The sequence below is a fragment of the Archocentrus centrarchus genome, chromosome 15 (assembly GCF_007364275.1).
Source record: "Archocentrus centrarchus isolate MPI-CPG fArcCen1 chromosome 15, fArcCen1, whole genome shotgun sequence".
NCBI classification, from domain to species: Eukaryota; Metazoa; Chordata; class Actinopteri; order Cichliformes; family Cichlidae; genus Archocentrus; species Archocentrus centrarchus.
Genome location: NC_044360.1, coordinates 19,477,351 through 19,490,253, shown reverse-complemented (window position 1 = coordinate 19,490,253; position 12,903 = coordinate 19,477,351). Strand labels below are relative to the sequence as shown.

Genomic DNA, 12,903 nt, shown 5'->3' with positions numbered 1-12,903 from the left:
TGCTGCAAAGGCAACAACAGTACTTTCTATATATACAATTATTGGCTAGTGAAAAACTCTATGACCCCATGTTTCATTTATATATTTTTCTCTTCTAATATGTACTCTATTGTATTTTAATTACTTTATTTGGTCAAATCAAATTGAATGGAGAAATAATTCTGGTACAATTTCTTCCATATTTTTCAGAAGTTATTATGTAAGTTATTTTATTTTTCTTCTTCACCTATCAGTATTATGTTTTATGCATGCGCTTTGTTTACTTTTTTTGAATAGGACTCTGCTCATATACTGTTACTGTCTATAAACATTGTTTTTATTAATAGCATAAGGTTAAGCGTGGTTAGTGCTCTTTGCCGTCTTTTTGAATGGAAATGCAGTTATCAAAGTTAATGAAAACTACTGGATGTTGTCACAGTAATGACTCCCAGTACATGAAATTACACTGTAGTAGAAAATACATTTACTCGTTGTAAAAAAAAAAAAAAAAATGACTTAAAGGTACATGTACGTTACATACGTATTTCTGTTTTTCTGCTATATCAATGCCATTTTTAATCCAGTTGTGTTTCATTTTTACTTTGTTTGTTTGTTTTATCTGGTTGTTGTGATCTGTATACAAAAAACACACGTATACGACATATATAATAGTTGTGAATAAAATATGAATAGCAAAGCAGGATCAAGATATCTGATACTATGTCAGTAAATTGAGCATGAAGGTAGCACATGAGAACTACAGTTCCCAAGACTCCTGCGGAAGGACGCGCGTTCACGCTGACTCTCGCTTTTTGCGTTCTTTGGCTCTGCTGCTTAGCAACAAACATTAGCGAGCTATATAGCTGCCTGGTTAGCTCTCACGCGTAACGTAGATCCCTGCAATAGGCAGTAATGCATATCCATCCTGTAAATGTCATGGGAGTGACCTCGGGTGTCGACAGTAAATAAACCGTGTCTTTCGTTTAGAAGTGAACGTCTTTGCGCTCGTAGGAGAGAAACCGTTAACGGATGGAGCACTAGGTTGTCTTTCTTCTGTGAAAAGTGGCTAATCTTAGCTAGGCAGCCTTAGCAGCTCACTAGCGTCTCCTCTTGCCACACGGAGAAGAGCGGCGGGAGGCTGGAGATATGTGGATGTGGGTTAGCTGACTTCTTAGCTCGCCTCATGTTATCGAATGAGTTGTAACGTCATTTTAAAGGTAAGAAACTGCTCACTTCTTTGGGATGCTTTCCCATTATTCCTTCATCGTTTATTTCATTCAGCTTTAACGGACTACACAACAGCTGCGCTGTACTTCAAGGGGAGCCTCCTATCAGCTATTCAACAGGTCCTATCTTGACCAAAGGCAAGGGATTTCGGGCGAAGAAGAGGAGTGAGAAGTTGACTTAAAACTTAATCCCCCCTCAGAGACTATGACCATACTGCATACATAGCAAAAGTCTTCGACAGAGTTTAGTTACATGTCATGGCGTTTTGATACGTGTTATTCAGTCTGTGCTTTAAAAAATTGCGGTGCCCCGCCTTGAGGCCTGGACAAGTAACGGTGAGTCTGTGAAGATGACTCACTGTCTAGCAAGGGGGGTGTATTATATGCTTCATACTTTGCAGAATTCAGTACTGTGTGCATTGCAATGCAGAGCATACCCTGCTACCATGTTATGTAAAAAAAAAATCAGGAGGCCTGTATTTCAGATTCTCTCTTTTTTGCAGTTTATATTGTATCAATGGGGTAGTGAGTACCTGAAACCTAAAGATTCCCCCACACTGTTGATGATGTTAAGAGCGTGATTATTCAGATCAAATTTTCAGGCACTGTTAAAGTGAATGGTCATCATTTATCTAAATGTAAACCATGTTGTTCTGAATTTTGTAGTTATCAACAGACAATACATAACCAGCTTCCCAGTTTGACAATTTTTATGATCATTAAAACACATTTAAACTACACATCTAAAACTAATTACACTTGGATATAATAGGACTGCAAATTTGTGACTTGGCTTGTGATTCCACATTGAAAGAAAAGAGGACACCTTGGCTCAGTTAAAGTGAAACAGAAAAGTAAAGCTTGCCTTTAAAATAATCCAAAAGTTTACATTAAACGATGAGCATATTATTCTATTTTCAGCTGTGTTTTGCCTGCATGTTATACCAACTGATGTGTCACGCAGCTCAATTCCAGATACATATTGTGACTCAAATTCAGGCAGGCTGTTAAACGCTACAGTCACGCAGTAGGCTGTCAGTGTCCACTGAGAACAGCTTTCCCACAATATGTTGTTTAACATAGCACTCAGCCAGTCCGCATATATAGCTGTGTGGCACCCGGTTGCTACGCGGAGTCTGCTGCTTTCTGTACTAATGGAGCAATAAACACAGTGAACCACCTCGCCAGTCAAGCTGAAAATTTGTTTTACAACAGTTAGTAAAATGTGCACACATAACAGTTTAAAAATTAATTACAGCCATTGTGCAAGTCAATGAAGTGCTTGTGGCGCTGAAGGTAATTTGATTTTGAATATGATAACCTATGAAAGCTGAGTTGTGACTGTTGACTATGAAAAAAAGGTTGAACCGTAAGGTTACATTGTGATAGCTTACATTTCTAACACTGTTCTGACATATCAAACTAAACATAAGTTTGATCAGCATTAAAAATTAAAAATGCACTTACCACCTGCAAGTAACTCATACTTTTAACCAGGAAATTGTGAGTTTAAAAAAATAGACAGGATGAAATCATTTATTACTGTTGGTTTTTTTTAGTTAGTTAGTTAGTTAGTTTAGTTTCTGAATATTAAAATAGCATTTAATATTGCAGCAAAGGGCAGAAACTTTACCAGCATTTATACGTTAACTAAGAATTACTCAGTAGCAAACTTTGTGTTCAGCATATTTGTTTAACTATTAGATAATTGTCTCTGAAGCGAGGGATTTGCTTTTTTGTAGTACCTAATATTTTATTTTACACTTTCAGCTGGTACATGTGCTCCTGTCACATCCCTGAAACCACCCAGGCACAGTGGAAGTGAGAAAATCAGCCAGACATTGCCGTCATGTTGGAGGAGGACATGGAAGTGGCCATTAAAGTGGTCGTTGTTGGCAATGGAGCTGTTGGCAAGTCCAGTATGATCCAGCGTTACTGCAAAGGCATTTTCACCAAGGACTACAAAAAGACAATTGGAGTGGACTTCCTGGAAAGGCAGATACTGTAAGATATTGATATGAAAGCAGTTACACATAGTTACTGGTTGTAGCCTATAATTAAAGTCACTGAGGGTCTCTGCACACTTTAGATATACAGTGACTGAGTTTGACTCAGTTGGTTCCAAAGTTAAAAACCAACTGCAATGTCATCAATGTAGAATTGTTTATTTTACAATATTGAATAAGTAGTAAACATATTTCACATGTCACTGCATATTGGTAAAGGCACCCACATATTAGGTATAATCAGACATTGCCCTCTTTGTTTTTAAACTGAATTTTATTGAATTTTACTTTAAAGACCCACTTTGTATTTTATTTAATCAACATTAATTATTATTTAGTATTTTATTAACCACAGCACAGTGGTTAGCATTATTGCCTCACAACAAGAAGGTTTGAATTCAAAGGCTGGCTGGGCCCTTTCTGTGCCTGCTTAGGTTCTCTCCGGCTGCATCAGGAAGGGCATCTGGCTTATTAAAGGTCTGCCAAATCAAATATGTGGAGCCAGCTGCTGTGGCAACCCCTTGTGAATTAGGGAACAGCTAAAATACGTTTTTCTGTTTACATATTAAATTTATTTTGTTACAGGTTGTTTTTAGCTTTTTGGATAAAAGAATTATATCTTAACAAATGTTGGAGAACTGTGTGCTATATGCATGTAATTTCAATAAGGAGGGATCATTAGAAGGACTTGAAAATGATTTATTATTAAGAAACACAATTAGCAATTTGGTGATTAGACTCTGATGGTCCATCGAAGCAGAAGGGAGTCCCAGTGGAGATAGGAATTAGGGCAGCCCCCCCCCCCCCCCCCCCCCCCCCCCCCGAGAGTCTAGACACTGGTGGTGGTGGTAGTGGAGACCAAGATCGAGGCTTGGAAGGAGTTCTTCCGTGGTGGAGAAGTGGAGGTGGTGGGTTTCATGAATGAGTCTGAAAGGGAGAGTGATAGCTGAGCGGTGATATTTAAAGTACACTGAGCGGAGGCTGATTGGTTCAAGGAAGGCGGGCAGAAAGATGATTGGACTAGATGCGTTGAAGTCAGCATTGAGTTTGACAGTGTGGGAAAGTGAAGAGATGTAAAATAGAGAAGCAGCCAAGCACTGGGGAAAGTGGGCAGATGAGTGATTACAGATCTTCCTTATTGAACTTACATCTAAGCTTAATTTCACTCCTGGAGGAACAAGAGCTGTCTTTTACAAGTGTCCAGAGTTTAAACACCATTAAATGAAATATTTTTCTTCTGTTTTTTTTTTTTTATGTTGTAAAGTGTTTGCACAGAGTCAGTTATTTGATGATACATTTATTGTAGTTTGGCTAGTGAGGCAAATGTTTTGTTGCAAAGTTACAGGTCTTGAAAGTGCAGGTTTTACAAATGTCTATTATTATATATAAAATAAAAAAAAAAAAAAAAAACTAGTGCAGTGTGCTGGGTAGGATACTCTTTTGATTGATGTTCTTCTGAATGAATAAGTAACTTTCCATCATTTTGTCTCAATGTTTTAGAGTAAATGATGAAGAGGTCCGACTGATGCTCTGGGACACTGCTGGGCAGGAGGAGTTTGACGCCATCACTAAGGCCTACTACCGTGGTAAGATTGCACCTCTGTAACAAATACCACTTTGGTCCACTGAGCTCCCTTGTGAAGTCTTAATTTGTCACAGATTTCAAAGCTTTCGACTGAAGTAAATCCACCAGTATGCGTATAATTGCAAGAATGTTTTAATCTAAAAAAAAAAAAACAGATTTCCCAGAGGGCTTGTTGTTAAATCCATCTAGTGTTTTTGCTCTAGTACAGTTAATTATGCAGCATATTCTTATCAGAATTTTTACAAGATGTAACAGCTTGAGTACATGAACGGTTTCTGGATATGTTCTTACTTTCCAGGTGCGCAGGCATGTGTGTTAGTCTTCTCCACTACAGACAGGGACTCATTTCAGGCTATTGACAGCTGGAAGGAGAAGGTGGAAGCAGAAGTTGGAGATATTCCCACAGTTCTTGTGCAAAACAAAATTGACCTCCTGGAAGAGACTGTTATAAAAAAGTAAGGATTCTCTGGTACAGAAAAGCAATTGAACAGGAAAGAAAACAGTGCTGGCTATGTACTGGAAATAAACCAGCATCATTTACCAGAAAAAAGAATAAGTGTTGTATTTTCTTTACTTGCACTGCAGCGAGGAGGCAGAAGCACTGGCTAAAAGGCTTAAGCTAAGATTTTATCGGGCTTCAGTGAAAGAGGACCTTAATGTCAATGAGGGTAGGTTACTGCAAATATGAACAGCTGATCCAGTGTAAGGAAAATGGCTTGTTTTTAAACGTTACTGTTGTAACATTTCTGCTGATTTTCTCCATTTAGTTTTTAAGTATTTAGCCGAAAAGTATCTACAGCGACTCAAACAGCAAACGGCAGAGGAGACAGAGGTGGTCCACACAACAAGCAATAAAATAGGTAAGAAATCTTTTTCCACATCACAGTTTAAGATGCAGTCTAAGTATCTTTTTTGTTTTTTTAAATAGGCTTCCGTTACTCATTATTTCTGTTTTTTTTTCAAAGGTGTTTTTAATACGAGTAGTAATGTCTGCAACCAGAGCTCCAGCAATGGCAGAGAAGTCATCACTTTGCGACCTAACAAGCAGCGAACCAAGAAGAGTAAAAATCCTTTTGGAGGTTGCAGCCTTCTCTAGAGAAAATCATTTCATTTTAATGACTGACAGTTATTTCTGAGACTAGATTGGTCATTGTTGTAAGCTATTGAGGTAGCCACAGTTAGCGACCAAAGCTCACATAGACTGGGAAACACAACACTACACTACATTAATAGCCCGATGTTCATCTTTGTTGCTCCATATTGATAGATGTTTTGCAGGCTCAGCTCTTCATCAGTGATCTGTGCACAAAACTTAACCTTTGTACATATTTGGGTCCTCCTAATGGTTGCCTTAAGAAACAGCTGCAGCTACAGTATGTTGTGTCATAAACTTAATCATGCCCCAGACAACTAAGGTTATAGCTGTGGGTGCAGGTGGATTTCCCCCCTTATGACTGAGGTGTTCTCGCTCTCTTTTTTTTTTTAAATGAAACTTGACTTACAAATCCTCATCAAATTATGTAAGAGCAAAGGTTGCACTCTGGAAACATTTGCTTCTGTAGATTGCTTTTAAAGTCACTATTTTCTGTTTGACATTTCAGCTGTGCAATATGTCTGCATGTATTATTAAAGATAAACAGATTATTTTGTTCCATATTTTTCTAACTGTCAACAGACTATGGTTCAAACTGTACTCTTCATCGAACTTGGAGTTAAATCTCTGTGCATAAGTATTTTTGTACGAAGCACAACAGTGTTGAGTGATATTTTGTGCCAAATTTACTCCTGAGCTGTGGTTAACTATGTGCTCCTATAGATGTATAACCAAATATCAATAACCACTGACACAAAAATAGTCCTTTATATGTCTGCTTACACTTGTTAACCAAATTATTTCAGATATAAAACATGATTTTAGATTAATATTACTTTGCTGTTTGAGTCATAGTTACAACCAATTATCAGTTACATAAATACTATGCTTTTGATTGCAGCTATTTACATTTTCCATGCTTTTGTTTACTTTGGGACAGCTTTGCTCATTGGCTAGCCTACACAAAGTAAACTTTCACTACCTACATATTCAGATTACACTAAACATGGTATAAAATTTCTTATTTATTTTTTAACTTCGACCGTGTAGTAGTTTTTACAGACTAAAATGGCTTTGGAAGACATTACAAAAAGCTAATCATCGATATTTTGCTATTGACATGTTTACGTGTACCTGAATATGCAAGAAAATGACATTTCTCTCTCATTATATGATAATAATCCCAAAACAATCTCCCAAACTAATCCTTAGTTTTCAGTACAACTAGCTGCGAGTTGTATGTTTTATTTAGTTTTTCAGAACTCATTATCTGGGTTACACAGGTTTACCAAGCACAAAGAAATATTTAGTAATATAGAAAAGTCTTAGATTAAATCTCCTGTCTGGAATGAACATTTCCTTAATTGTTTTTGTTGTAGGTACCTAAAGGAGTTATAATACATAAGTCATCTGGGAATACACAATGCATGTTTTACTCTTTCTTAAAAAATGTAATTGATTTCAGATCGGTGTTCAGATTCTTTTCAGTTAAGGTCTATTGTGAAAATACCAAAAGGTGCTTAAAACGTGTTCCACAGTTACACCATTAGTACTGAGATTCTGTCACATTTAAAACTTTGTCATTTGGTTTTATGTAAACTGCTGTTTTGAAGAAAAACAAAGCAACATAACTAATGCATGCAGGCCTTTTTTCCCCCATATTGGTGAATGTTCAATCGTTGTTGCGATGCCTTGTTAATGTTTACATTCTTCCCACCACACATTTTAATCCATCCTTTTGCTGATTGTTTAAAATTGCCTTCACAGTAGCTCTGTAAACAATGTTTTTCTCAGTGTTTGTCTTTTGACTGAATCGATTCACTGCACTTTATCGTTAAGATGGCGTATAATTTTAAAGAATCAGCAGTTAAAAACTAACCATACTTAAGTGCTCTCACTCAGGTGTAAGAATATTTGTGTCTTATTTTTCTTTTTCTCACGTAACTTCATGAGCAGATTTCAGACCTTTAGAAAGACAAACTAATGTGTTTGTTTTGTTTGGGAGGCAGTGTTTGGTGGCAATCTGATATAAATAAAAAAATTTCTTGAGCATCAGTTGTGTCATTTCATGACAGCACCTTCCATCAATGCAGTCTTTTAAACAATAATCATTTTACCTGGGTGCAGTTAGTCACTGAACAAAGTTAGGTCATTTCAGATGTGCAAACAGTTTTGGTAAAAGGTACGGTTGGTTTTACCTGTGGCATGATTTCGAGTTAATAAACAAGTAAGATGGGCGTAGAAAAATAGCTTTCTATTACTCCTACTTCATGCTGCTCTTTAGTATATATTATTCCATGGCTTTCAGCCAAATGTCACACAGTACATAGGCGTTTGCTCAAATACCATCCTCTGAGGAAGAGCACGTGATTGGATGTACCCTAGACAAAGTGAACCTTTAGCTACTTAAAACTTTGTGCTCCCTTTGTTGACACTGTTTTTCTATATAGCACCATACAAGTAATCATAAGTCTCCATTTCAAAATGTATCATACAGATTATTATCTAAGCTGTCTGCAGACATACCAGAATAAATAGAGGCACTTGCACTTGAAAGAATACACATTTAATTCAGTGGTAGTTCTTGTCAGTACTGTGATGTATCAGCACAGCTCAAAACCGAGGAAGCATTTCTCTTTAGTATCAACTCTTCTCATAGCAGAACCTTCTTAAAAATGACTTTTATGAAGGAATATAATATCCATCTTATTAATGGTTAAAAAGAAATCAGTACCAAAGTAATAATGAACTGCCTACCACAGCACTCACATCAAAACTTTGAGAAGGTCCAAGGAAAGCCAGCTAGTAGCTTGACTGCTGAAAAATACCATATATTTAAAGACTCAACTTTTTTGACACGTGATCTGAAATAAAAACTGCTATGTGCAAATACAAACTAAAATCCATGTGTCTTGTGTTGCTTTCACACAAAGAGGTAGTGCATGCACATACAAAATCTGTACCAACTACTCAATTTTAAAAGTTAGGCAGTGAAACTGAAAAAGAGCTTGCTTTATTTAATTCATTATTGGTTAGTCCAGATGCCAAATCACTCAGTTTCTTTGGCATGTGAATAAAGATTATTGTTTAATTGTTAGTCACACTGTTGTATAACCTAAAAAAAAAAAAAAAAATAATTGCTGACATATTAGAGGCTATATTATCAGAATTGGATGTTCTAATGTGATCCAATCTTGAGTGGCACATTGCATCTAGGTGCATACGTGAACACACATTGTGTATAGTGTATATACATTAGGCAACCAATATTAAGTAAATCTATGTAAAAATTACAATGATTTGGTAAAACTTGATGTTTTTGCTTAAGGTTCAGCGTCACAGTACTTTTACCATAAGCGCTTTTCTTGCTACAAGTAGCAGCATTCTGAAAGTTAGTACACAGTTACAATATTTTTCAGTGAGCATTTTATGCTTTGGTGAGAAGTCTTACTGACTACCATTTTCTTGTGTGTTCTCAAGTTTTTGATGATCCATAATCTTGATGTTCTTTTCAGCACTTTCAACATTTCTCAACAGAGTCTCCAGCCTCCGCTTTATCTTCTTCTGGTCCTCCAGAGCACAGCTGATCACGATGGCCTGAAACTTTTGGTTGATGGGAACGGCGGTTGCCTCGGTCACGCAGGCGGCATGCAGGGCCAGCAGCTTCTGCCTGCTCCCGTCCATGTCGTCCAGCAACTTTTTCACTACTTCATCTATGATAGACGTGGCCTTGCATAGCGCCTCCTCCTGCTGTGGGTTTCTAATTGTCCCAACGGAGATTTCCACGGACAGCGTCCGGCCCATCAGACGGTCGGCAGTTAAAGTCAACTCCTCTCTCTCTCCTAAGAGACACAAAGAACATGAAAGAAATCAGTGTTGCATCTTTAAGGGAAAAGATACGCTTACCACACACTATGTAAAGTTTCCATCTTCATGATTGTGCTCAGTTTACCTCAGCCCAGGGACACACTTAGGTAAGTGTAATCATATCAATACATGGTGGATCCCAATCAAATTTGATGCAATGTAATACAACAGGCCGGCCTTGCAAGTCTACACCTGAGATTTGCAAGGCAACCATTTTTTTTTTTTTTTTTTTTTTTTTAAATCAGAGGGAAGTGGTCGGCCTAAAATATTATCTACAGCAGATGAACAGTAACTGAAAGTCAGATCCTTAAGAAACAAACAAACAAACAAACAAACAAAAAAATCCAGGAAAAGCCTTGACAGGACCTGAGATATGCATCTGCCCTTGATCCACCAGATCCATCTACTGTTCACTGAAGCCTCATCAGAAAGTGGAAGTGTGGCTGTTAAGAACCCTTTCTTAAGCAAGGGAAACGGAGAAAAGTCTGAGATATGCAGAATTACCCAAAATGATCTGTAAAACAGTGGAGGCTCTGTCATGGTTTGGGGCTACATTTCAGCCAGTGGTGTTGGAGAGCTTGTCAGAATTGATGGAATTATAAACACAGAAAAGCACAAACACATTTTGATCCTTCATGCAGTACCATCTGGAAAGCATCTGATAGTCAACTGTTCAATTTTTCAGCATGACAATGATCCCAAACACATTGAAAATGCACTAAAAGCTTGACAGATAAAACCCATAATGGAACTCAATGAGTAATGGACTAGCCTCCCTAGAGCCTGGACCGCAACATTATTGAAGCAGTGAACGGCACCAAAGGCAGCCGGCACCCAAAGAAGAGATTTGAATGTCCTTCAAGAAGCCTGGAGAACCATTCCTGGAGACTACTTAAAGACTTTTAAGCTTGTTAAAATTGTACACAGTTTTTCCATATATGTTTGTATATGTTTCAATAAATAGCTGCATCTATTTCCTAGCAAAAATATAATGCACTGTATTGCACACTGCCTATCACTGTAGTAATGACTACTGTTTCACATGGACACTTTCTTTGGAACCAGGAAGTGTAATGCCTATAATCAGATAAAAACTGCAGATGGCTTTCTGTTTTTGTGCGTCCTTTAAAATGCAGCTCAATGTATAAATGAAACCCGTGAGCTGTAGACTTGGGCTCGGGTGGAGGACAAAAATCTTGTTGCCTTGTTCTTTTCAAATCCCCAGACGCTGTTGAACATCACCACCCAATAATAAAGTTAACTTAGAGAGCGTGTTCTCACTGGATCACTATGTTACCGTGACATCAGAGCAAAAAATAAGAAAAAAAAAATTCAAAACACAGAAAAATGATACTAGGAGGCTATATCTTCCCACTGACATCAAGCAGCGCCTGACTTTTGCGTTTGAGTGAGAGTCAGCAGCCTCACCGGCACAGATGTTACGCATTTCTTGACTGTTCTGTATAGACTGAATCATTTCCAGGATGCACTCCCTTTCCTGCTCCATGGCCGATGCCGCTTCGCGTAAAGCCTCCACCCTGTAAGAGACAAGAAACCATCCACTGAAAACCCTCCTTAAACTGCGAGAGTAATAATAATGAGGCTGTGAACTATGCAACAACAATCCACCTGTACTATATTAGTGCATTTGTAAGTGCTTTTTCTAGGAGGGCAAGGCGCCTACTCCCTGTTACCGAGAGCACTTTTCACGCTTCAAATTATAATTATACTTTCAAGGCTCACATAAAAGAGCTATTTTAACTTGTTATAGGAGATGTGAGCAGTATGAAATCGCGTATACAGTGCTTAAATTAATGGCTCAGCATTAAGCACATGGTAAGGCCCGTTACTTTAACTGTACCTCATTTCCAGCTGGTCCAAACTTTCCAGCAGCCGTCCCGAGCGATCTGCCATGGAGAGTGTCCTACTGAACTTGCTCGAGATAGCTTCGTTCATCTTCGCCTGTATTTTTGCTTGAGCCATGATGAATACGTTACAAAACGATCCGTCCCGGAGTAAAAACAGATCCCGTGTGCGGTCAACACTCTGAGCTGTCTAGCTGACTGTGGCTCCTCCGGCTGCTGCAGCAGCGCCCCTGGGAGAACATTTCCTAACATGGGCTGCAACTTCCTTCACTCACTCCTCGTAGAAGTTTCCCGAGGAGCCCAGAAGTGTGGTTCCAAATGTAGGGTCCGAGGACCCCCTCGAGGACCCCGAGAACAGCCGGGTGGTCTCCAGAAATCTGTGGCTCTAGCTATAATTTGAGTTACCCTTAAAGATGTTTTTGTCTTGTAGGTGAGTTTGTTTAATTTCCTAACAGTCACTATTTTAAGTGCAACCAAATTAGTCAAACTAAGCAACTGAATCCAACACTGAAACTCTTCAATGCTCCCATCAATGACTAAAGTATTATGCTGCATAAATTACTGAAGGTAAATGAACTGCTTGAGATTTAAATGAGTTTCTCCACCAGTCCCATACATTCACATAGACAACTTCACCTCTGGCATAGTAGCTGGAGCTGCCAAATTCTACAACCAGGAGCCCAGCGCTGATGTACACCATGACTTGCCTCCTGTTTCCATTATCTGACTTAACTATAAATGAATTTGACACAAATCATCTTTTGTAGCATCTGAGAGGATGAATGCGCCTTTTTAAATTTGTGCATGTATTTCATTTCAGTACAGCACAAAAATTCTGAATGCCAATTTGCAGTGTTAATCCACCTCAAAAGGAATTTGTTTTTTTAATCTTCACCCAGATCAGTGTATGCAGGGGTGGGCAATTAATTTTCCCAAGGGGTCACATGAGAAACTGGGACTGTTGTGAAGGGCCAAACCAATAAGCTAAAGTCAATTCTACTCAACATTAATTTTAATCTCTTAGCTTTTTCCTTAATAAACAATCTAATATTCTACCATAGAAAATCAGGGCTCACATGACACCATCTGAAGAAAGTCTGACATACAATACACTGGATTTCACATCTATCATGAAAACATAGTGCAACTGGAGACACAGCTCTGTGGTCACGTGTTCAGCTCAGGCATCTCACAGTGTAGTTGATGCCATCTATAGCACATGTTGAAACACCCAGGCTCTTCACAACAGTGTTAAGATGAGCTTACAAAAATGCAATTTGCC

At 38.2% G+C, this 12,903-nt stretch overlaps 2 protein-coding genes across 2 annotated transcripts; one reads left to right on the top strand and one right to left on the bottom strand.

Annotated features, from left to right (window-relative positions):
- Positions 1 to 802: 802 nt before the first annotated feature.
- Positions 803 to 7,944, top strand: rab23 (RAB23, member RAS oncogene family). Its single transcript, XM_030748830.1, has 7 exons — positions 803 to 1,196; positions 2,976 to 3,209; positions 4,712 to 4,797; positions 5,095 to 5,251; positions 5,382 to 5,464; positions 5,564 to 5,656; positions 5,762 to 7,944. The coding sequence occupies exons 2-7, from the start codon at positions 3,055 to 3,057 to the stop codon at positions 5,890 to 5,892; spliced, it is 705 nt and encodes a 234-aa protein (XP_030604690.1). The 5' UTR covers positions 803 to 1,196; positions 2,976 to 3,054; the 3' UTR covers positions 5,893 to 7,944.
- A 495-nt stretch (positions 7,945 to 8,439) lies between these two features.
- On the bottom strand, positions 8,440 to 11,838 carry bag2 (BCL2 associated athanogene 2). Its single transcript, XM_030748312.1, has 3 exons — positions 11,618 to 11,838; positions 11,185 to 11,294; positions 8,440 to 9,731 (listed from the first exon to the last, which is right to left on the bottom strand). The coding sequence occupies exons 1-3, from the start codon at positions 11,737 to 11,739 to the stop codon at positions 9,337 to 9,339; spliced, it is 627 nt and encodes a 208-aa protein (XP_030604172.1). The 5' UTR covers positions 11,740 to 11,838; the 3' UTR covers positions 8,440 to 9,336.
- Positions 11,839 to 12,903: the final 1,065 nt, after the last annotated feature.

Bases quoted from the DNA above. Each gene is read 5' to 3' on its own strand.
- rab23 (XM_030748830.1), top strand. From the start codon at position 3,055: ATGTTGGAGGAGGACATGGAAGTGGCCATTAAAGTGGTCGTTGTTGGC. The intron at 3,210-4,711 runs GTAAGATATTGA...TCAATGTTTTAG, and splicing joins TTCCTGGAAAGGCAGATACT to AGTAAATGATGAAGAGGTCC. The intron at 5,252-5,381 runs GTAAGGATTCTC...CTTGCACTGCAG, and splicing joins GAAGAGACTGTTATAAAAAA to CGAGGAGGCAGAAGCACTGG.
- bag2 (XM_030748312.1), bottom strand. From the start codon at position 11,739: ATGGCTCAAGCAAAAATACAGGCGAAGATGAACGAAGCTATCTCGAGC. The intron at 11,295-11,617 runs GTACAGTTAAAG...TGTCTCTTACAG, and splicing joins TTGGACCAGCTGGAAATGAG to GGTGGAGGCTTTACGCGAAG. The intron at 9,732-11,184 runs GTGAGGCTGCTG...TGTGTCTCTTAG, and splicing joins AATGCGTAACATCTGTGCCG to GAGAGAGAGAGGAGTTGACT.